This window comes from Staurois parvus, unplaced genomic scaffold, assembly GCF_062004578.1.
Source record: "Staurois parvus isolate SC_StPar_1 unplaced genomic scaffold, SC_StPar_1.0 ptg001302l, whole genome shotgun sequence".
In the NCBI taxonomy this organism is placed as follows: domain Eukaryota; kingdom Metazoa; phylum Chordata; class Amphibia; order Anura; family Ranidae; genus Staurois; species Staurois parvus.
Genome location: NW_028319098.1, coordinates 331903 through 357120, shown reverse-complemented (window position 1 = coordinate 357120; position 25218 = coordinate 331903). Strand labels below are relative to the sequence as shown.

The window sequence follows — 25218 nt, the reverse complement described above, 5'->3', positions numbered from 1 at the left end:
GGGTACAAACCCAGAACACGTAGGTTTTGTTTTTCCTTTAAGAAAAGTAGGGAAGCTGAACAGGTCAATTTAAAACATTAGATCAAGGGATGTAGAGAGTAGAGTAAGGCTGGCCATATGCATAATCTGATTTAACTCTCTTTTAGATCTATCATCAACTACGTAGTGCAAGGGTCTGCCTGATTTACTGCAATACCATGTGAATGGATTGCTTAGGCTTAGCCTTATATTATCACATAGTTTTGGTAAATCTAAAGGAGATTATACAATCTGATTGTATAGTGTTTTAGGAGATGTTATAAATGGGTGGAAATGCTTATTGCCTTATGCATATTTTATACTGCTTAATTTACCATTAAAGTGTATGTATAGTCATTTTTAATTTCAGTTATGACTAGGGAAGGTTTAAAACCTCTAAGAGTTTCTCTTTGTTTCATATCTGCATCCTATTGAGGAGATTTTACTTAATTGCTTGCCCAAGAGATTAAATAGGAAATAAGAGGAAATCTCTCCAAACTAAGGAGAATTCCCATCTAAGACAGCTGCTACCAGAACAAATGTCCCCATTAAAACATTTTTCCTCACCTCCTCCTTCCTTGGTGATAACTCCAAAAGGCTGAACGTTTTATATGTCCCATTACTTTTTGTCCTGCTGATGTTTATCAGGAGAAATAGAGGGGAACTCTACCAACTCGAGACACAGAGCAACAAAAACGTGACAAGCATTTAACACCTCACTGACAAGCATTTAACACCTCACAACTGTCTCCAAAAACTAGAAGACAGACGTTTTGGCTATACATTCATTTTAAATGATTAGACTCTGGAGTTTTGAATGCATTTGGGTGTGATAAGGTTTACTAAATTGTGTCAAATCAATATCAGTCCTGAAAACCAATGTTCACTCAAAATATTTGATTAGACAAAGGTTATATTTTTTTTAAAACCAATAAACTGGTTTGATTTTTTAAAGTTAAAAAGCAATTGACTACATCAATATGTATTAATATCAAACCATCAAAAAACAAAACATAATAATGAAACAATTGAAGCAGAATTGAAAAATATATTGGGCTTTATTCAGGGGTACATTGGGTATATATTTGATGGACAATATACAAAAGTAAATACTCTCCAAAAACCATTGCAGTTAGATAGTGATTGAAATTGGCCCAAAGAACTCTCCATTTCTTGTTTTTTAATTTGCTGTAATTACTGATGCTGCCTAGTATGCAAGATGAATTTATCTGTACTTAGAGGTGAGGATTGCAGCAACTATAGCAAGGAATTTGTCCCAGGCAGCCTGAACATCAGGAGTGAAATCTTTAGGGAATTGAGAAGCCAAGACCACCTGGATAACGTGAGCCAGCAGCTGCAAAGAGAAATAGAAGATGTATTATTTCTGTGTACATACACACCTGTAGTATTTAATAAGGACAGTAATGCTCAAAGTGCAGTAAATCAAGAGTAGCTTCCCTGGGTTGTGAGCTGTGCATTTCTTTTTTTTTTTTAATTACTGAACTAATCTTACATAGCACCAATGGCTCCACCGTTATTCCATATTTAATATTAGGTCTAATGGATATTTCCAGAAAAGTATGGACAATATAAACTGGAATTTGTTTTTTTAATTTAATGTACTCTTAAAGGTTACAGAGCAAACTGCTTCTCTTAAAAGGTATCTAATGAAAGTACCTAGTGGAAGGTGCAATTCTCCAAATCAGGGGAATTACTATCATAGTCTACCTAGATATTATATATATATATATATATATATATATATATATATATATATATATATATATATAATATATATATTGTTTACTCTCTGGCTTCAATACCTTCCAAGTTAGTGACCCAAAACAAGTATGCATATCTAGAGTTTTACTGATTTGAATGCAGAGAACAATCTTGACAGTCCAGAAGCTAACATTTTTAAAGAGGTCAACAATAACATCCTCTAAATATATGTCATGAAAACTTTCCTAAAAAAACTGCCACAGCATTCTCAGTATATTTGCCACTTAAAGCATGGCCCTTAAAATATTAGCATCAAAACTGAGACCTACACAAGTTTCAATACTATCTAATGCTGCAAACACATTGAAACCTAATGCATTTTTAATGCAAGTTATCTTATTATTGTATAGGAATATTCAATAGTACTTACAGCAAAGTTTCCTGGATCCACTCTTAGGTTGTATGCGTGCAGGTCACTGAGGGAGGACAGGTTGCCAGCAAGGTTATCTAGGTTTTTGGCTGCACTTGCAAGAGCATTCATAATCTTTCCACCATGTGTGTTGAGGTCAGCAGAGCCAGGGGTCAGGTCAAAGTGGGCGAAATAAGTTTTGGTTTGGGGGAAGGCAAGGAAAAGCCTAAAGAAAAACGAGGAAATAGATACAAATACATGTAAATATATATGAATTTCTGACATGATATTATGCTATATGACATGATATGGTATGTTGTAGAAATAACTAATTTTCTGCCGAACTGTTCAGGAAGCACATTTTTACTATGACTGTTTGCATAGTCATCAGGAAAGCAAATTTCTCAACTTTGTATTCCTTCCCCGGTGTTAAAGCAAGCAAAAGAGAAACTTTGCTGTCCTTTAGGAAATTGAGCTGAGAAAAAATGATCTCTTTGTTTCATGGCTTGATGGAAACTAATTAAAAAACAAATGGTACATAATGTGTGATACATAAAATAGCAGTAGTAGCAATCACTACTTACTTACATCTATGTCTTAATTTTTATTTGGGCTTGGCTTCCACTGCAAACTATTTTTAGTTTAGTAGAAAAGGGACATGTTAAAAATTTTATCAGTAGTACCTTAGCTTTTAAAAAGTCTATACACAAGGATCATATAACTGGAAATGCATATACCATGTAAAAGTTTGTCAGTTTAACTTATTACTTTAGCCTAAGAATTTCTGTGCTGTTACATTAAACAGCCAGTTTAAATTGCACACTGGAATCATACATATAAAAAAACAACCAAGAATAAAAGAAGCTTACCTGGTCAAAGCCTCAGAGCCCAGAGCATTGGCTTTAGGGGCAACCTTGCCCACCAAAGAAACCACAGCAGCCTTCTCGCTAGCAGAGAGACTCATTGTGATGATCAGTAGTTGGTGCAGGAAGCCTTAGAGAGCAGCTTGACAACTCAAGAAATGTCCACGTTAAACTAAAAATCTTGCCAGTTTTTAAAGCATTAGGATGCTATTAACAATGGTCAAGATGCATTCCCATTGGCTGAAAACGACATACCACCCTTTAGGGCTGACTTATCTTTTGTACCATACATGCTGTATGTGCTGATACAGGGTGATCATCTTATCACTATATGTTGATTACAAGGCATATACAATTTTTTGTGTTTACTGAGCTATTGCTGATCATTGCAGTTTAATGCAGTAAATTAGATAGCATTACACATACAGTATATTTTAAATGAATTCAACAATATATGTGATTGTTTTAATAATGTTTTATCTCTTTTTTTACCCATTTGGTTGTCATGAATACCAATCAAGTATAGTTCTAACAGAAAAAGTCTAAGTCTATTTTAAACTATCATACTTGTACACTATACATTATTTTTTCTTTTCAGTAATTTTTATTAAGGTTTAGACCATACAGAGAAACATTTGCTTATTATTGATTATTATCTTAGTATTACAATATGTTCAAATCTCATACATATTACATTTCTAAATGAAATTTACTTAGACTGAAAATTCCATTAGTATTAGTATTGTAATGGTTGTGAAAATAAACCTTTATAGTCTAACTGCATGTACAGAATAGTTTTGGCTTCAGTTACAATAAAAGTAATACAAAAATAAGAACAATATCAAAAACAGTAACAAAGTACCACATTGTGTAAAGAGACCACCTGAGATCTCCAAGAATAAAGATAAGTGACCCAGGTTTAGCTTAATCATCTAACTGGATAGCTCATAGTCCATACAGCCGATCTCAAAGTACATTTGTGAATAGTATTAGAAGAAAGTGCAAAAATGTTTTTCACACAAATATTGTGTTTTATCTCTGTATATAACTTTAGATATACTTGAAGCATTCCATGACTTCCATTGAGAAGCAATGGTTAGTCAGGATGCTTTTAAAATATGGTTAATAAGGGATCTAAATTGAATTGGGAATGTATTTATATGTAGGCCTAGTATAGCTAAGTAAGGATTAGGAGGATAGATGATTCCAGTAACTGATGCAATAAGTTTAAATATAGAGTTCCAAAAGCTTCTGAGACATTTGCAATCCCACTTGATATGAATTAAGCTCCCTTTTGTACCGAAATCTCTCCAACATAAAGGAGCTTCACCCATGAATATCAGTGAAAGTCTTAAAGGTGTTAGATAGTTTCTCTATAATAATTTTAATTCAAGTTCCCAATGGTTAACGCAATGGGCATATATATAGTGAGATTGAATTGCTTGTTGCCACTCACAAGTTTGTATTATACTCCTTCTCCCAAGAGTATACTTGAGGTTTTCATAAATTTTCCTCCATGTTGTATAGTTGAATAAAACAAAGACAACCCTTTAGGCTTGTCATAATTGGTATTTAAGAATTCCCATATTTTGCTATTAACCTTATATTGGATGGTCGGGTTTTTGATGTGAAAATGGTGTATTTTAAAATAAGCAAAGGTTTTAGTAGGAGTCTGTTGTGATGATAGATCTTTATATGTGAAAACTTTACTTTGCAGCCAGAATTTTACTTTAAGAGATGGAGTTAGGTCTTCATATACCCGTAAGGGAAGATTTTTACAGCTTGATAGTAATTCTAAGGAGGTTAAGGTATGAACCTTTTCCCATACCTCAAGGGTTGCGTCTATAGATGGGAAAGTAGGACATATCAGTTTATTTTATGTTAATTTAGCCAGTAATAGCAAAGGCAAATCCCTGTGGTTCACCACCACCTTCTCAATGTGCACCCATAGTTTTCCAGTAGATTGGTCAAACCAAGCCTGGTCTAGTAAGGCTCCAAAAATAGTAGTTTTGAATAGCTGGGAAACCCATTCCCCTTTATGTCTATGCTTAAGTAATACTGGGAAGGTAGTTTAGCCAACATGCCTCCCCATATGAATTTTTGAAACATTTTATTTACTATGTTAAAGAAGCTCTCTGGTATTTTTATTGGGATTGTTCATAAATAATAGATAAGTTTGGGCATTAATGTCATTTTAATGCTGTTATTTTACCCAGCCAAGAGAGTTCAATTGTAGATATATGATCCAAATCTTTCTTAATTTTGAGAGTAATTTAGGCTAATTAGATTCATAAGTATCAGAGGTGGGATATGCCGGATTGATTCTTAAATATTGCAAAGAGTTTCTATCCCATTGGAATGGATATTTTAGTTTAAGTTGTTTGAGGATCATGTCTGAGACCTGAATTGGTTTAGTTACATTCAGTTTGTAAAATTATACTTCTCCAAATTAATCACATGAGACCTGGACTCCTGTCAAATTGGAGGCCGGATTGGTCAATGTGAGCACAAAATCATTGTTGAACAATCTGATCTTATGCGTATAACCAGCTATTGTAATACCAGAAATGTGACTATCGCTTCTAATGGCCTCCGCCAGTGCTTCCATCATAAGAGAAAATATAAGTGGTAATAAAGGACAACCCTGGCGGGTTCCATTTGTATTACAAAATGTATCTTTATAATCTTTATAACATTAGAGGTATAAACACTGGCCAAGGGATATGTATATAATGCAGATATTGCTAAGTATATGAATCACTGGAATCCAAATTTCTGCAGAGTTATTTGCAGGTACCTCCAATGGACCTTGTTGAACGCTTTTTTTTGCGTCTAGCATAAGCAACACTGTGGGCACCTTGCGAGTTTCAAGTATTTTCAAAAGATTAAACATTCTCCATGTCCCATCTGGGGTCTATACATTATTATTTCAAAAGTACTAATATTTCCTTTCTTGTAAGGGACTTTTGTTAGACACTAAAGCATGTCTGGTATGACCTAAATACTGTATAATGGGACACAGTATATATACATTCCAGATGACCCATTTTGGAAAGTAGACAGTCCAAGGTATTTAACCATTTGCCGCCCGCCCTATGGCCAAACGGCGGGCGGCAAATGTCATCAGCGTTCCGGGTGGACGCCATATGGCGTCCTCCCGCACATGCGCAGATTGCGCTCCTGTAAAGCGGCGCAGCGGCGCGATCTGTCACCAGCCGTGTACCTCGGACACGGCCAATGACAGATCTGAGTATCGGCCCTGTTGCCGGTACCATTTGACCTGCTGTGACCAATCACAGCAGGTCACATGACAGTTGTATACAATGGATGGCTTCATTCATGCCATCCATTGTATACTACTGCCTAGCTGTGAATGGTAACAGCTAATCACATGCACATGTCATGTGATTAGCTGTGGCCAAATCACAGATAAGCACAAAAAAAAAAAAAAAAAAACCCTGGATGAATCGATGTCATTCAGGTAAATGCTTGCTTATAGCAAAGTAATTCTTTTCTATAAGCAAATTGTGTAAAAAAAAAAAAAAACTATGGTAACATTGTACTACTTTGGTCATAGTGAAATATGAAAAAAAATCTTAAATAAACGATAAAAAATTTAATAAAAAATAATAAAATAAATTAAAAAAATATATATTATTTTTTTTTTTCATACTGTCACCAGTCAGTGTCTCTGATCACTGCCATGCCAGTTATATGATGACGCTGTACTGCACTGGTGACAATATGTAAAAAAAAAATAGTGAAACAAATTTTTTTTATTTTTTCATTATGCCAAAAAAATGCAACTTCAAAAAACTCGCCATTCCTCTTATGAAGTACGTCAGACTGACTACTTTGCAAAAAGGGGTCATTTGGGGGATATCTGTACTGTTCTGACATTCTTGGACCTCAAGAAATTAGATTGGCTGTCAGTACTTCAGGATTGATCAATATATACCATAGACCAGGGGTGGGCAAACTTTTTGACTTGAGGGCCGCAATGGGTTCATATCATTGACCCGGGGGCCGGACCAAGAGTAGATGAATGATGTGTATGTGTCATCCATAGTAAGTATAGTAATATTCCCCCATAGTAAGCATAGTAATTAATCCCCCATATAGTAATTCATCCCCCATAGTAATTCATCCTCCATATAGTAATTCATCCCCCATAGTAATTCATCCCCCATATAGTAATTCATCCCCCATAGAAATTCATCCCCCATAATAATTCATCCCCCATATAGTAATTCATCCCCCATAGTAATTCATCCCCCATAGTAATTCATCCCCCATATAGTAATTCATCCCCCATAGTAATTCATCCCCCATAGTAATTCATCCCCCATATAGTAATTCATCCCCCATAGTAATTAATCCCCCATAGTAATTCATCCCCCATATAGTAATTCATCCCCCATATAGCAATTCATCCCCCATATAGTAATTCATCCCCCATAGTAATTCATCCCCCATTGTAATTCATCCCCCCTATAGTAATTCATCCCCCATAGTAATTCATCCCCCATTGTAATTCATCCCCCCTATAGTAATTCATTCCCCATATTGTGTCAATTCACTTACCTTTGCTCCGCGCGTTCCTCTCTCCGTGTTCCCGCGCCGTTCCGGTCTTCAGGGCGGACTGTGAGAGGAGCCTAGCTCCCCTGCTGCCCCGCCTCACGCTGCCCCGCTCCTCACGCTGCCCCGCCTACACACATCCTGACAGGCAATGTTTGCCACGCTCCGCGGGCCGGATTAAAAGGTCCGTAGTTTGCCCATTGCTGCCATAAACCATAGTTTGTGAACTCTATACCTTTCCTACAAACTAAAAAATACATCCTAATTTGGGTTATTTTCACCAAAAACATGTAGCAGAATACACCTTGACCTAAATTTATGAAGAACAATTATTTATTTGCAAACTTTTATAACAGAAACAAAGAAAAACTTTTTTTTTTCAAAATTTTTGGTCTTTTTTTGTTAACCACTTCCCGACCGGCCGTTGCATATAAACGGCTGGACGGTGACACTGCAGGGTCGGGTGGCCATCTATAAACGGCCTCCCCGCACCCTGCTTGTGCGCGCTCCCTGGGAGCGCGCAGCACCGCGATCCGGTGCCTGCTGTGTCCTCCGGACACAGTGAAACACCGATCATCGGTACGAGGTCCCGATCATGTGATCACTGATTGGCCAATCAGTGATCACATGCAAAGTAGTAAGCAAGATGTCACTTGTGACATCATTGCTTACTACGTGTGAAATCTGTGAATGATCACAGAGGTCACATGGTTCAAGTCTATTCACAACAGGCTTGTACCATGTGACAAGCTGTGACCAATCACAGCTCAGTCATTACTTCTCAATGAGTGCATGAATGCACACAGAGAGAAAGAGAAATGATTGCTTTTACATCCTATATGGATGTAAAAGCAATGTGTAAAAAAAAAAAAAAAATCTTCATCACCCCCCACAAGTGATGGTGACACTGTACTGCTAGGGTGACAGTATGTAAAAAAAAATAAAAAAAATAAAAAATAATATAAAAAAATAAAATAAAAATGTAAAAAAAAATGTTAAAAATTATAATTTTTGTTATAAACTAATTTGGATTTTTTTTTTTTTTACTAAAAAGATAACGGAATAAATTTTGGCAAAGATTTATGATGAAATATTATTTATTTGCAAAATTGTATAAAAAAAACACTTTTTTCAAAATTTTTGGACTTTTTCATTTACATAGCAAAAAAAATAAAAATCCCAGCGGTAAATAAATACCACCAAAATAAAGCTTTATCTGTTTCAAAAAAATGGTAAAAAATTCATTTGGGTACAGCGTTGCATAACCGCGTAATTGTCATTCAAAGTGTGATAGCGCTGAAAGCTGAAAATTGCCCTGGTCAGGAAGGGGGTAAAAGTGTCCGGTCTTGAAGTGGTTAATTTAGCAAAAAAATAAAAACCCCAGTGGTGATTAAATACCACCAAAAGAAAGCTCTAGTTGTGTGAAGAAAATGATAAAATTTTAGTTTGGGTACAATGTTGTATGACCGTGCAATTGTCATTCAAATTGTGAGAGCGCTGAAACCTGAAAAATGGCCTGGGCAGGAAGGTGTAAAATTGCACTCAACTCCTTTGGTCGACCATGGCGAGGCCTGTTCTTAGTGGAACCTGTCCTTTTAAACTGCTGTATGGTCTTGGCCACAGTGCTGCAGCTCAGTTTCAGGGTCTTGGCAATCTTCTTATAGCCTAGATCAGCAATGGGCAAACTACGGCCCGCGGGCCGTATACGGCCCGGCAGACCTTTTAATCCGGCCCGCGGAGCTAGGCTCCTCTCACAGTCCGCCCTGAAGACCGGTGTAGCATGAAAATCTGTCTCCTATGAGGATCTGTCCCCCTCGACGTATCTGCGCATGTGCCGGAGATCGCCGATCGGCTGCTAATGCCTGAAACTGGCACATGCGCAGATACATCGAGGGGGACAGATCCTCATAGGAGACAGATTTTCATGCTACACCGGAACGGCGCGGGACACGGCGAGAGGAACGCGTGGAGCAAAGGTAAGTGAATTGACACAGGGGGGACTTGGGGACTTAATATGGGGGATGAATTAATATGGGGAATGAATTACTATATGGGGGATGAATTACTATAGGGGGGGTGAATTACTATATGGGGGATGAATTACTATGGGGGATGTATTACTATGGGGGGTGAATTACTATATGGGGGATGAATTACTATGGGGGATGTATTACTATGGGGGGTGATTTACTATATGGGGGGTGAATTACTATATGGGGGGTGAATTACTATATGGGGGATGAATTACTATGGGGGATGAATTACTATATGGGGGATGAATTACTATGGGGGATGAATTACTATGGGGGATGAATTACTATATGGGGGATGAATTACTATAGGGGGGATGAATTACTATATGGGGGATGAATTACTATATGAGGGATGAATTACTATGGGGAATGAATTACTATATGGGGGATGAATTACTATATGGGGGATGAATTACTATGGGGGATGAATTACTATATGGGGGATGAATTACTATAGGGGGGATGAATTACTATGGGGGATGAATTACTATAGGGGGGATGAATTACTATGGGGGATGAATTACTATAAGGGGGATGAATTACTATGGGGGATGAATTACTATATGGGGGATGAATTACTATGGGGGATGAATTACTATATGGGGGATGAATTACTATGGGGGATGAATTACTATATGGGGGATTAATTACTATGCTTACTATGGGGGAATATTACTATACTTACTATGGATGACACATACACATAATTCATCTACTCTTGGTTCGGCCCCCGGGTCCAATATATGAACCCATTGCGGCCCTCAAGTCAAAAAGTTTGCCCACCCCTGGCCTAGATCATCTTTATGTGAGCAACAATTCTTTTTTTCAGATTCTCAGAGAGTTCTTTACCATGAGGTGCCATGTTGAACTTCCAGTGACCAGTATGAGAGAGTGAGAGTAATAACACCAAATTTAACACATCTGCCCTCATTCACACCTGAGAGCTTGTAACACTAACAAGTCACATGACATCAGGGAGGGAGAATGTCTAATTAGGCCCAATTTGGACATTTTCACTTAGGGGCGTACTCACTTTTGTTGCCAGCGGTTTAGAAATTAATGGCTGTGTGTTGTGTTATTTTGAGGGGGCAGCAAATTAACACTATTATACAAGCTGTACACTCACTACTGTACATTGTAGCAAAGTGTCCAGGGTTGTCACATGAAAAAGATAGAATAAAATATTTTACAAAAATGTGAGGGGTGGATTTACTTCTGTGAGATACTGTGTATATGTATGTATATATATATATATATATATATGTGTATATGTATATATATATATATATATATATATATATATATATATATATATATGTATATATATATATTACACACAACATCTCTCACATGAAAAAACAGTGAAAGTAAACAATGACATAGTTTGCCTAATAGAGTGAACTATAATATTCTTCACCAGTAATTCATGCAGTATTTATTCCAGGAACAGGCAATTTAATAAAAAAGTGTGCTAAATACCATGTGCATTAAATGTTTTAATTTGCAGTTAATTAATGCATTTTTGATTACCTTACTTTAATTTACCACAGACTAGACATCTGGCTGCATCACGAAGTGGAACATTTAGCATTGGTATTCCTACTTCTGCTAAATGTGACAGCACCCATCCTGACAACCAGTGACTCCTCTCTGCCCTGCTCAATCAATATCAGCCAGGGACTCTCAACTGACAGGTGAATGTAAACAAAGGAGCCAGGACACAGTCAATGTGGGTATGGTATGAATTTTACCAAAAAACAAATAAGGTTCCCCCCAAATTCCATACCAGATCCTTCTCTGAGCTTGTAGCCTGGCAAACCAGAAAAGGGGGGAAAGTGAGTGTTCACCCCCACTCCTAAACCATACCAGGCCTCATGCCCCCAACATTAGGGGGGTACTTTGCCCGTGGTGGACCCCCTTGCAAAGCACCTTGTCCCCATGTTGATGAGGACAAGGGCCTCTCCAGCACAACTGTGGCCCATTGGTTGTGGGGGTCTGCAAGGGGCTTAGTAGAATCAGAAAGCCCACTCTAACAATAAGGAGGCCCCAAGATACCAGCCCCCCCCCAACCAGTAAAGAATGTGCCCTAAAATAAAAACACCCAGATGTTTGGCAAGTTATAAAAAATTAGTCACATAATCTATATATCCATACAATATTGAGTCCGATCTCATCCTTTACTTATTTCCCCTGTAATTAATTCTTTATTATAACCTTTCTTTAACCACTTGCCCTCCAGAGGATTTAAACCCCTTCCTAACCAGGCCATTTTTTTGCGATACTGCGCTGCATTATTTTAACTGACAATTGCGTGGTCATACAACGCTGCACCCAAATGAAATTTATATCCTTTTTTTCCCTACAAATAGAGCTTTCTGTTGGTGGTATTTGATTGTCTGTGTTTTTTTTTTTTTTTTCCGCTGTAAACAAAAAAGGACCAACAATTTTGAGAAAAAAACTATATTTTTTACTTGTTGCTGTTAAACATGTCCAGTAAAAAAAAAATTAAAAATAAAATTTCGGCATAAATTTAGGCCAAAATGTATTCTGATACATATCTTTGCTAAAAAAATCCCAATATGTGTAAATTAATTGGTTTACATGAAACCAATGTGCTAATGACACTGGGCAGGAAGGGGTTAACATCTGGGACTATCAAATGGTTAACTGTGTGCTGTTTGTGTTTTAATGTGTGCTGTGCTTTACTATGTAAGCTATGCAAAGCCATAGAAAGCAGCATGCTGGAGCTGACAGGGGAGAGATCTGTGTTGTTTACATACAGACCTCTCCCCCGTCAGTGATACTAGGTGATCGCCGGGTGACGGTGGGAAATCACCTTCCAGGACCCGGAGATCAACAGCTGAAGCCGCCAATGGCGTCCCTTCTCGGACATACAAAATCACGTATATATACGTGATTTTTTGCAGCCCTGCCACTCTGTAGCAGTAGTTCTGCTGTAGGGCAGTCGGGAAGTGGTTAATTAACCTTGCCCCTATAAAGTCTGCCTGCTGAAGAAAAACTCCATAATCTGTACAATTTCTTATAAGCCTCCTCAGCTGTCCTTTTGGTATATTCACCAACCAAGAGGCATGGTGACAGCTACGCTGGGGGTTATACCCTTTTCTGTCTGTAGATCTGAAAAATGTTTTAGTGGAACGTCTCCCTTTATTATAAATCCAGGTATTCAATACAGTTATCCTCATTTTCAGTGTCAAAATAATATTTTTGTTATTGTTCATTTTTGTCATGAATACTTATAAACTCTCCTCACTGCCCTCACAGATGAGCAACATGTCATCTATAAATCTTTTGTAACATTTTGGTTGTTTCAGTTTTTTGTTTAACACATATTCAGGCTCCCACATTGGCATAAAAATATTAGCCATGCTCCGGGCAAATCTAGCCCTCATGGCGATACTGGTAATCTGTTGATAGTAATGACTCTCACACCAAAAATAGTTGTGTTTCAACCAAAAATCTAAACATTTAATAAGATATCACTTATGTTTCCTAGATAACTTTGAGAACTTTTCAAGGCACCATTTAACAGCCTCGTCAGCCTCTATTAACCACTTCACGACCGCAGATAGCCGAATGACGACTTCTCTGCATCCGACCAGTTCTGGGTGGGCGTCATATGATGTCCTCCCAGAACGCGCTCTCCAGCGTGCCCCCGGGGGCGTGCACTCGGCGATCTCCATGATCGCTGTGTCCTATGGATATGGTAAAAGGCCAGTCACAGTGGCATTTTACCACGTGATCAGCCGTGTCCAATGACACACTGATCACCGGGAAATGCAATTGCCGGTTATCGGCTGCACTTTCTACTAAGAACCGGCAGTTGTCAGAGGAGGGATTGGCACTGATCATCAGGGCACTGATGATCAGTGCCCTGATGATCGGTGTCCAGCAGTGCCACCCACCAGTGCCCAGTAGTGCCTCCCACAAGTGCCCAGCAGTGCCACCCACCTGTGCCCAGCAGTGCCACCCACCAGTGTCCATCAGTGCAGCCCAGCAGTGCCACCCAGAAGTGCCACCCATCAGTGCCCAGCAGTGCCACCCATCAGTGTCCAGCAGTGCCGTCAGTCAGTGCCCATCATCAGTGCCAGCTCATCAGTGCCACCTGTCAGTGCCACCTATCTGTGTCCATCAGTGCCACTTAGCAGTGCTGCCCATAAGTGCTGCCCATCAGTGCCACCTCATCAGTGCCGCCTATCAGTGCCCATCAGTGCAGCCTCATCAACGCACATCAGTGAAGGAGAAAAATTACCTGTTTGCAAAATTTTACAATAGAAACAAAGAAAAACTTTTTTTTCCAAATTTTTTGCTCTTTTTTTTGTTTATAGCGCAAAAAAAATAAAACACCCAGCAGCAAGTAAATACCATCAAAAGAAAGCTCTATTTGTGTGAAAAAAATAATTAAAAATTTCATATAAATACAATGTTGCATGACCACGCAATTGCCATTCAAATTGCGACAGCACTGAAAGCTGAAAATTGGCCTGGTAAGGAAGGAGGTATAAGTGCCCGGTAGGCAAGTGGTTTTAATAATAGTGTATAGAGAATTAACGCCTGCCATGGCTAATATGCAATTCTCTCTACATTCCAAACATTTTGAAATTTGCAACAGGTGTTGCATATCTCATAGTTTGGCTTCCATTTTTTGTGTCAGCGGTTGTTTGAAATAATTTATATATCGGTCTAATCACGAACAAATGAAATCCATTCATATGCTGGTTTGACCACCTGGAAACAGGGGGCCAACAGTCGATGAGTGCACACCCAAAAGGTTACTGAAGGTGGAAGACATCACTAATTTGGAAGTTACACAGTGGTGTTGTGGATGTAAAAGATTCCACATGGGAAAGTTGGATGATTAAAACGACTGTGGACATATCACATATTAGCATAATTAGCATAATTAGCATTAGCAAATCACATATTAGCATACTTTTTTTGCACTTATATGATTTAATTTATATATGTGGATGTGGATTGTTATAATTTTCATTTTAGGCTTTCACTAAGTCAAGGGGGAGTTGTATACACTTTTATACAGCCTACTTTACAATTAAAGTGTATGTATAGCCATTTTTCATTTTTGTAGTAAATATTGCCTTTTTGATGTCTGAATCCTATTGAGGAGATTTAATTTAATTACCTGTCTCAGAAAACCTCTCCAAGCAAAGGAGAACTCCCATTTAGGATAACTGTGACCAGAGCAAGTGTCCTCATTGGAAGATTTTTCATCACCTCTTCTCTGGTGAAATCTTTAAAAGTTTGGATTTCCCATTACTTTCTGTCCTGCTTATAATGGTTATCAGGACAAATAGAGGGGAACTCTACCTACTGTTGACACAGACAGCAACAAAAATTGAAAAGTGTTTTAACCCTTCACTACTGTATCCAAAAACAAGAAGAAAATAATTTTTGGCTATACGTGAACTTTTATTAATTTAAAACATAGAGACTGGAGAATTGAGCACTTTTGGAGGTGTTAGGACTTAAACAGAATCAAATTAATACCAGTACTGTAAACCCATGTTCACTCAGATTAGACAGAGGTTATGTTTTTTTTTAATAAACCCATAACCTGATTTGTTTTTTTAAAAAGGAACACAGCAATTGATTACATTGATATTGTAATGATATCAAACCATCAAAGAACAAAAAATAATAATGAAACAGTTGAGACGGAAATGAAAAGAATGTTGGCCTTTATTTAAGGGTACACCAGATATATATTTGATGGACAATATACACAAGTACTCTTCAAAATCCATTGCAACTATGTTGTAAAAGAAATGGGCCCAAACTCCCCATTGCACAATGTTTTACTTGCTTTAATTACTGATGTAGCCTGTTATGCAATGGATTTATCTGTACTTGGAGGTGAGGACGGCAGAAACCAGAGCAAGGAATTTGTCCCAGGCAGCCTGAACATCAGCAGTGAAGTCACTAGGGAAGTGAACAGCCAAGACCACCTGGATAGTGTAAGACAGCAGCTGTAAAGAGAAATAGAAGATGTATTATTTTTGTGTACATAAACACACCTGTAATATTTAATAAGGACAGTAATGTTCAAACTGCTGTAAATCAAGAATATTAGCTTGCCTGGGATGCGATGTTTACACTTTTTTCTAACTTACTTTTTTTCATAAAGGTACTTCTAAATTAATTTTACATAGAAAAGCTTAATGAAAAGAATGCTTGTAGAAACCAATTAGGCTTTCTCTTTCAGAAAAAAACTAAGACTCAGATTGTTTACTGTTGTTTAATTCTTAATATTAGGTCTAATAGACGTTTCCAGAAAAGTGGAGAAAACTGGAATTATTCTTTAATTTAACTTACTTTTAAAGGTTAGAGAGCAAACTGCTTCACTCAAAAGGTATCTAACGAAAGTACCCATTGAAATGTGTTCTTCTCCAAATCAAGGGACGCAATACTACCACACCTTACCTGGCTATTATGTGTATTCTCTGGTTTCAACACATTAAAACTTAGTGACCCAAAACAGTTTTGGATTCACATTTTATTGACGACTCAGAAACCTTGAATGCAGGGAATAATCATGACTGGCTAGGAGCTAATATTTTTAAAGAGGTCAGCAATAACAGCATCTATATTTATGTCATGACAACATCCCTACAAAAAAGCTGTCATCGCATTCTCAGTCTATTTGCCACTTAAAGCATGGCCATTAAAATATTAGCATCAAAACTGAGACCTACACAAGTTTCAATACTATCTAATGCTGCAAACACATTGAAACCTAATGCATTTAGTCCATTGGAATCAAGTTATCTTATTTTTGTATAGGAATATTCAGTAGTACTTACAGCAAAGTTTCCTGGATCCACTCTTAGGTTGTATGCGTGCAGGTCACTGAGGGCGGACAGGTTGCCAGCAAGGTCATCTAGGCTTTTGGCTGCACCTGCAAGAGCATTAATGATCTTGGCACCATGTGTGTTGAGGTCAGCAGAGCCAGGGGACAGGTCAAAGTGGGGGAAATAAGTTTTGGTTTGGGGAAAGCTTAGGAAAAGCCTTAAAGAAAATGAAAGAAAAATAGATATTAATACCTATAAAATGATGTGACATAAATATGCAGTATATATATTTCTGACAAGTTATTATGCTTCTATGGATAATATGGTATATTGTAGAAATAACAAATTATCTGTTAACCTGTAAGTATTTAGTACACAAATCTTTCCTTCCCTTACTGTTTGCATAGACACTGGCAACTGTGTTAAAGTGGTAGTAAAGTCCACTTTCTCACATGTACCTAAAAGTAAGCCTATAATAATGCCTAGGTACAGTGAATTTCTCTTAAATGTGCATTGTTTAGGAGACATTCACTCTTGTAGTGTTACCAGCTCATGCACCTTGTGCTCTGAATGGATGGCACACTTGAGTGTGCCGTCCATTTAAAGCACTGTGCCACAACTGTGACTTCTGTACGCATGCATAGTAGTGACATCATAATGGCCCAGACATTCAAATGACCGGAGAACACAAAGCCTGAAGAAGACCAGATGAAGATAGAAGCCCTGTCATGGTGCCCCATCATTAGTGTCAGTGTGGGAGGAATAGTGCCCCATCATTGGTGTCAGTGGGAGGAATAGTGCCACATCATTGGTGTTAGTGGGAGGAATAGTGTCCTATCATTGGTGTCAGTGGGAGGAAAAGTGCCCCAACATTGGTGTCAGTGAGAGGAAAACTGCCTCATCATTGGTGTCAGTGAGAGGAATAGTTCTCCATCATTGGTGTCAGTGGGAGGAATAGTGCTCCATCATTGGTGTCAGTGGAAGGAATAGTGCCCCATCATTGGTGTCAGTGAAGCCTCTGTCCCTTTCCCAAGGATGTGTCCCTTCCATGGGAAAGGGGGGCAGCGCTGCCGCTGCGCCACCCCCTTGAAAAGTGCCGTTCTAGACAAACGCCTTGTTTGCCTCACTGCAAATACGCCCCTGGCCACTGCAGGTATTCGCTTTACAGGAAAGTCTGTAATAATATGCCAGTATGCTCTTTTTCCAGAGACTTTACTACCTCCTTGCTGTCCTTTAAGAAACGGATCTGAAACAAAATGATCTCCTTGTTTCATGGCTTGATGGAAACTATTTACAGATGAATGCTGTTTAATGCGTAATACATAATATATCAGTAGTAGAAATCACTAATTTACTTACATCTATCTCTTATTTTCATTTAACTTTGAGAAAAATAGCGTACAAAAAGGCTATTTTTATTTTTCTAGAGCGGGGACAGGTTAGAAATTTCATTAATGGTATCTCAGCTTTTTAAAAAGACTATACATATGAATCAGAACTGATGTAATGGTTAAACGTTTGTCAGTTTAACTTGTTACATTAATCTAGGAATTCCTGTGCTGTTACATTACACATCCAGTTGAAATTGCACACACAGAAATCATCCATACAAAAAATAACCAAGAATAAAAGAAACGTACCTGCTCAAAGCCTCAGCACCCAGAGCACCGGCCTGAGGGGCAACCTTGCCAACCAAGGAAACCACGGCAGCCTTCTCACTAGAAGAGAGACTCATTGTGATGATCGGGAGTTGGTACAGTAAGCCTGAGATCAGCTCAAGAAATGTCCATGTTCAACTGAAAATCTTGCCTGTTTTTATAGCATTAGGATACCATTCACAATGGTCAAGCTGCATTCCTATTGGCTGAAAACTGCATACCACCCTTTAGAGCTGACTTATCTTCTCAACCATACATGCTGCATTTGCTGATACAGGGTGAGCATCTTATCACTATATGCTGATTACAAAGCATATACACTCCTTTTGTGTTTTCTGAGCTATTGCTGATCATTGCAATTTAGAGCATTACACATATTTTCTAATGTACTTAATTAGGTAGCATTTCCAAATTGATAAAGATAGTTTTGATTGTTTTAATTAATGTTGTATGTCTTTCCTACCCTTCTGGTGGTCAAGAATACCAGTCAAGTATAGTTTTAACATAAAAAAGTCCAAATATTTCTACACTCTCATAATTGCACCTCACATAATTTTATACCATAAATTATTATTTCAAAAGAGCAACAATATTTTCTTTCTCGTAAGGAACTTTTGTTAGACAATAATGCATGTCCACTAGGAGTTGGCACTCACAGGGCATAACAGGAGCATTTATGCAATAGACTGGGTTCTACTGAAGTCTGATGGTGGTAAAAAAATGCTATTTGTATACATTCTCCTGATCAGCTTTGTGAATGTCCATACACAATGAACTATGGACTAATAACTTTGAGTGTACCCAGGTTCTGTGTGATTGTGCACTATATGCATGTACCACCACTGGACTGGGCTGTACAGTATTAAGGTTATTGAATTACCAATAGTGCAGATAACTGATACAAGCAACTGACTTTCAGTATATTCAGCACATTGTTTTGCATTTCTTAGCTGTCCAGTCCACTTAAGTGTTCAGTCCTCTCTCCACTTTAGCAGCCCAAGGAGTTGAATATCATAACCAATTATAACACACACTGCACAAACATTGTTGACTTTGCTCACTAAAAATCATTATACCACAATGCATTTCTGAAAGATCTTTCAGCAAAAAATTGTTATATAAGATTGTTATATTGGACAATTGTATTAATCAATGTATGGTCAACCACCGCAAAAAAAAAAAAGCATAAATGAGTTTGGAATGGCAGGTGGAAGGTCCATGCCTATTCACCTGATAAGAAAAAGGAGAAATCATGAACCTGATGAAGATCCTAACTAAATTGACTGAGGGAGTGCACACAGATACCAGTGTCTCCTTAGCACACAGCTAGCTAACGAGACACCTGCAAATGAGGAGACAGGAACAGTGACCTTGGGACTTCGGGGACCTTGGAACATTTTAGAAGAATCCAACAATTGTTCTCACAGATGATTGTAAAATTGATCTGGGATGTGTTAAAGTGTCACTGACCATCAATACTTTTCTGGGTTATTTTAGAGGTGTTTAACTGCTTCCCACTCGCCCCCTGCAAATAAACGGCCAGGTGGGAGCTTCGTCGTTCAGATTGGACATTCAAGAACGTCCTTCAGAACACGAGAACCGCTCGGTAGAAGGGCCCTCTGATTGGCCCTTCTGATCACATGATGGCTGTGTCCAATCACAGCCGTCATGTGATGTCAACAAAGCCGCCATTCAGTTGAATGGCTCTGCCTCTTCTCTCACAGAGCCCGTGAGTGAGGAGAAGCAAAGCCGATCAGCGAGCACATACAAGCACATCGCCCACACATCACCCTGTCACAGTACCAGTGATCCACATCTGACACAGTACCAGTGATCCACATCTGTGATCCACATCTGTCCCAGTGCCAATGATCCACATCTGTCACAGTGCCAGTGATCCACATCTGTTACCGTACCCGTGATTATTATTATTATTATACAGTATTTATAAAGCGCCAATGGGTCGCTCAGCGCTGTACATTACAAAGGGGGACAGAACATGTGACAGAACAATACCAATACAATGCAAAACATGAGGGGATCGAGGGCCCTGCTCTTTGGAGCTTACAATCTAGGAAGGAGGTGGTAGCATTATAGGTAACATCTTTCACCATACCCATGATCCACATCTGTCACCGTACCCGTGATCCACATCTGTGATCAACATCTGTCACAGTGCCAGTGAGCCACATCAGTCACAATACCTGTGAGCCACGTCTGTCACAGTACCCGTGATCCACATCTGTGATCCAAATCTGTCAAAGTGCCAGTGATCCTCATCTTTCATAGTGCCAGTGAGCCACATCTGTCACAGTACCCAGTGAGCCACATCTGTCACCGTACCCGTGATCCACATCTGTGATCCACATCTGTCACAGTGCCAGTGATCCACATCTGTCACTGTACCCGTGATCCACATCTGTCACAGTATACACGATTCACATCTGTGATCCACATCTGTCACAGTACCCTTGATCCACATCTGTCACAGTACACGTGATCCACATCTGTGATCCACATCTGTCACAGTGCCAGTGATTCACATTTGTCACAGTACCAGTGATCCACATCTGTCACCGTACCCGTGACCCACATCTGTCACAGTACCAGTGATCCACATCTGTCACAGTACCAGTGATCCACATCTGTCACAGTACCAGTGATCCACATCTGTCACAGTGCCAGTGATCCACATCTGTCACCATACCCGTGATCCACATCTGTGATCCACATCTGTCACACAGTATCAGTGATCCACATCCATCACGGTGTACCAGTGGTCATCCACATCTGTACCAGTGATCCACATCTGTACCACTGATCCACATCTGTCATGGTGTACCAGTGTAAAATTCACATCTGCACCAGTGCTCCACATCTCTTACAGTGTACCAGTGTACCATCTCCACTTCTGTACCAGTGATCAACATCTGTCACGGCCTACCAGGGTCAAAGCCACATCTGTCACAGTTTACCAGTGCTCAATATCTGTTAGTGTGCCAGTATCAAATCAACATCTGTACCAGTGATAAACATCTGTACCAGTGAACATCAAAATGTCTAAAAAAAAATTATATACCAGCGAGGAGGCTTTCCAGATACTGAGTATGACGGCCGAGAGTAGCAGGGAATTCTCTCTGTCAGACTCAGATTCTGAGTATAAGCCAATTGAAAGCAGTGGGTCAGCAATGGATTCTGAGGAGTAGAGAGTCCAAACAAAGAGGTTCAGGAGATCTGAGGAGGAGCAGGCATCCACCAGTAGCGCAGTGGGCGAGTACAAGCAGCACAGAACTCCCAGAAGATAGGCAGGCATCCAAGGGTAATTCCATTGTCTTGGGGATCCAGGACCTTCAAAATTGTCATAGGTAGTCAGGAATTGAGATGTGTAATTTATTCCTCCAGAACGCCTGTAGGTCCTACTTGGATGTTGGGCCTCTGTATGTGGCCAGGCTATGGAAATGTCTTACATATGTGGTATCCCCATACTCAGGAGGAGTAGCAGAATGTATTTTGGGGTGTCATTTTTGGTTTGTACATGAAATGTGCTAGAAATATCTTATAAATGGACAACTTTGTGTAAAAAAAAAACTTGTGGAAAAAAATGACATGTTCAAAAGACTCATTATGCCTCTTAGAATGTACATTGGGGTGTTTGCTTTCCAAAATGGGATAATTTTGTGGGTAATTCCATTGTCCTGGTGCTCCAGGACCTTCACAAATCTGATAGGTAGTCAGGAAATAAGATGCGTAATTTATGCCTTCAGAATGGCTGTAGGTGCTACTTGGATGTTGGGCCTCTGGATGTGGCTAGGCTGTGGGAAAGTCTTACACATGTGGTATCCCTATATTCAGGAGGAGCAGCAGAATGTGTTTTGGGGTGAAGCTGCAAGTATGCATATGCCGTGTGAGAGGAATAACCTGTTAATATAACAGTTGTGTGAAAATAAAATACATTTTATTTACTTTCTTAATTTTCCAAAGAATTGGGGAAAAAAAATTACAGGTTCAAAAAACTCACAATTCATCCTACTAAATACCTTGGCATTTCTACTTTCCAAAAAGGGGTCATTTGCTGGGTATTTGTACTGTCCTGGCTTGTTAGTTTCTCAAGAAATGAGATAGGCCATCAGTACATCAGGTTTGATCAGGTGTGTTCAATTTTCAATGATTGGTACCATAGCTTGTAGACTCTATAACTTCCACACAGACCAAATAATATACACCGACTGAGATTATTTTTACCAAAGCAATGAAGCAATATACATTTTGGCCCAAATTTATGAAGAAAAATTACTTATTTGCTAAATTTTATAACAGAAACAAAGAAAAAAAAAATTTTTTTTTCTGTCTTTTTTAATTTACAGCACATAAAATAAAAAAACCCACTGATAATTAAATACCACCAAAAGAAAGTTCTATTTGTGTGAAAAAAGGAGAAAAATGTCATTTGGGTACAGTGTTGCATGACTGAGTAATTATCATTCAGTGTGTGAGAGCTCTGAAAGCTGAACAGTGCTCTGGACAGGAAGGGGGTAAAAGTGTCCAGTATTGAGGTGGTTAAAGAGCCACTGACCAGCAAAAATTATGGGATTATTTGGGGGTTTTGGGGTTCATCACATCTAGCCATTGCACGTAATGCAATTTCAGTTGAATGCAATTTCATCTCCGTGGAACTTTATTACATTGTTAACAGAAGACTTATATTTAGCTTCAGTGAACAACTTTTAAAGACTAATGCAGGCCATAGATGGGTCGAAAATCGGCCGATTTTTCGGCCGAAAATAAAATTGGCCGATTTTTGGATCGTTAGTGGGCTATTTGTTCGGCCGTTTTTCGGTATTTTGGCAGATTTTTTTTATCGGTAAAGTTGGAAAAAAATCGGCCGATTTTGCCGATTGCCCGATTTTTGCGGCAATGATGGGCGATAAAAAAATCTGCGCATGAGCAGTGACCTGCAAGAGGAAGACAAAAAGAAGAAAAAGAAGAAGAGGAAGAGGAAGAAGAAGAGGATGAAGAAGAAGATGAGGATGATGATGATGATGAAGAAGAAGAGGATGATGATGAAGAAGAAGAGGATGATGATGAAGAAGAAGAAGAAGAAGAGGATGATGATAATGAAGAAGAAGAAGAAGAAGATGATGATGAAGAAGAAGAAGAGGATGATGATGAAGAAGAAGAAGAAGAAGAAGAAGAGGATGATGATGAAGAAGAAGAAGAAGAGGAAGAAGAAGAAGAGGATGATGATGAAGAAGAAGAAGAGGATGATGATGAAGAAGAAGAAGAAGAGGAGGAGGATGATGATGATGAAGAAGAAGAAGAGGATGATGATGATGAAGAAGAAGAAGAGGATGAAGAAGAAGAAGAAAAGGATGATGATGAAGAAGAATAAGAGGAAGAAGAAGAAGAGGATGATGATGATGATGAAGAAGAAGAAGAGGATGATGATGAAGAAGAAGAAGAAGCAGAAGAAGAAGAAGAGGATGATGATGATCGAGAAGAAGAAGAAGAAGAAGAGGATGATGAAGAAGAAGAGGATGATGATGAAGAAGAAGAAGAAGAGGAAGAAGAAGAGGATGATGAAGAAGAAGAAGAAGAAGAAGAAGAAGAAGAGGATGATGATGATGAAGAAGAAGCAGAAGAAGAAGAAGAGGATGATGATGATGAAGAAGAAGAAGAGGAAGAAGAAGAAGAGGATGATGATGATGAAGAAGAAGAAGAAGCAGAAGAAGAAGAGGATGATGATGAAGAAGAAGAAGAAGAGGATGATGATGAAGAAGAAGAAGAGGATGATGAAGAAGAAGAAGAAGAAGAGGATGATGATGAAGAAGAAGAAGAAGAAGAAGAGGGATGAAAAATAAGAGGAATTCCAGTCCGGCAAAAAGTGTCCCTGCTGAGAGCTCCGCTATTTCTTTGACAGTTCCTTGACATTTACAGCGGTTGCAACATTGTATCTATTTGTTTCCGAATAAAAACATCTGTATCCTAAATGGATACAAATAGATACATTGTTGCAACCGCTATAAATGTCAAAGAACTGTCAAAGAAATAGCAGAGCTCTCTGCAGGGACACTTTTTGCCGGCTGTAGACGGGATGAAAATCGGCCGATTTTTTTTACCATTGCTGGTAACGTCGGCCGCTTGAACGACCGATTTTTCATTTTTTAAAAGAAAAATCGGCCGTTTTTCTCCCCGTCTATGGCCTGCATAAGTAAACCCTAACTAACAGCCTCAATGCCAGCATGTTTCTTAATTTCCAAAAATAAATATGATCACCTTGGAGTGTCCATTTTCTCAAACAAATGTCATTTTGGATGTGTTAGTATAATTCTGGCATTATTTTTTAATAATAGGGTAAACATTTTTCTCAAAAATGTTTATTTTTTTATTTTCTATACTAAAAAAAAAAACAGTAATCACTAAACACAATCTAAAGAAAGCTCTGTCTCAAAAAATATATGTAAAATTCATTTAACTGCAGTGTTTCATAATTGTCACACTACAACAGCATTGAAAGCTGAAAAAATGGCCTGTAGAGGAAGTGGGTATAACATGCTGGTATTGAGGTACTAAAATGTATTTATAGCCCACACTTTTTCTTTTGTTTTGAATAAAGTAGGGTAGGGTCAGAGCCCCTAGCAGGTTTGGCAGGTCTAGTGGTTGTAAAGACTCCAGGTTTTTAACCTTCATGGCAGGTCAGGGCAGTTTCCATTATGGATTTAGAAACTATAGATGATTACAGGAGTGTAAAGGTGGCTAGGAGCAGGACATTTTTTAATGTGGGAGAATCAGATGAAATATTTTAGAGACACAGACTAGACTCAGGTGTATCCTACACCTACAATAATTAAGAGAATGTAGATGATACACCAGTATAAAAGTGGTCAGCAGCAGGACATTTTTTTTATTGTGAGAGAATCAGATGAAATGTATTAGGGACACAGAGTACAGTCAGATTTTCTCTGTACCTACAATAATTAAGAAAACGCAGAATGCAGCGGTGTAAGATTGGCCAACAGTCAACTTTAACAACATATATTAGGCCTAACCAGTGTATACCTAACTTTTATTTGGGGGCGGGGGGGGAGTGCAGAGAATGTGATTGATATAATG

The 25218-nt window shown here is 38.6% G+C and overlaps 2 protein-coding genes and 1 long non-coding RNA gene across 3 annotated transcripts in view; 1 reads left to right on the top strand and 2 right to left on the bottom strand.

Annotated features, from left to right (window-relative positions):
• The window catches only part of LOC149437142 (uncharacterized), a 470898-nt gene that overhangs the window by 350469 nt on the left and 95211 nt on the right, over positions 1-25218 (top strand). The gene's annotated exons all lie outside the window — the stretch shown is intronic.
• On the bottom strand, positions 1058-3185 carry LOC149437144 (hemoglobin subunit alpha-3-like). The gene is made up of 3 exons (XM_089660981.1): positions 3019-3185; positions 2171-2375; positions 1058-1372 (listed from the first exon to the last, which is right to left on the bottom strand). Exons 1-3 carry the CDS (start codon positions 3111-3113, stop codon positions 1244-1246), a joined length of 429 nt encoding a protein of 142 aa, XP_089517107.1. The 5' UTR covers positions 3114-3185; the 3' UTR covers positions 1058-1243.
• On the bottom strand, positions 15324-18250 carry LOC149437143 (hemoglobin subunit alpha-3-like). The gene is made up of 3 exons (XM_089660980.1): positions 18091-18250; positions 16463-16667; positions 15324-15628 (listed from the first exon to the last, which is right to left on the bottom strand). Exons 1-3 carry the CDS (start codon positions 18183-18185, stop codon positions 15500-15502), a joined length of 429 nt encoding a protein of 142 aa, XP_089517106.1. The 5' UTR covers positions 18186-18250; the 3' UTR covers positions 15324-15499.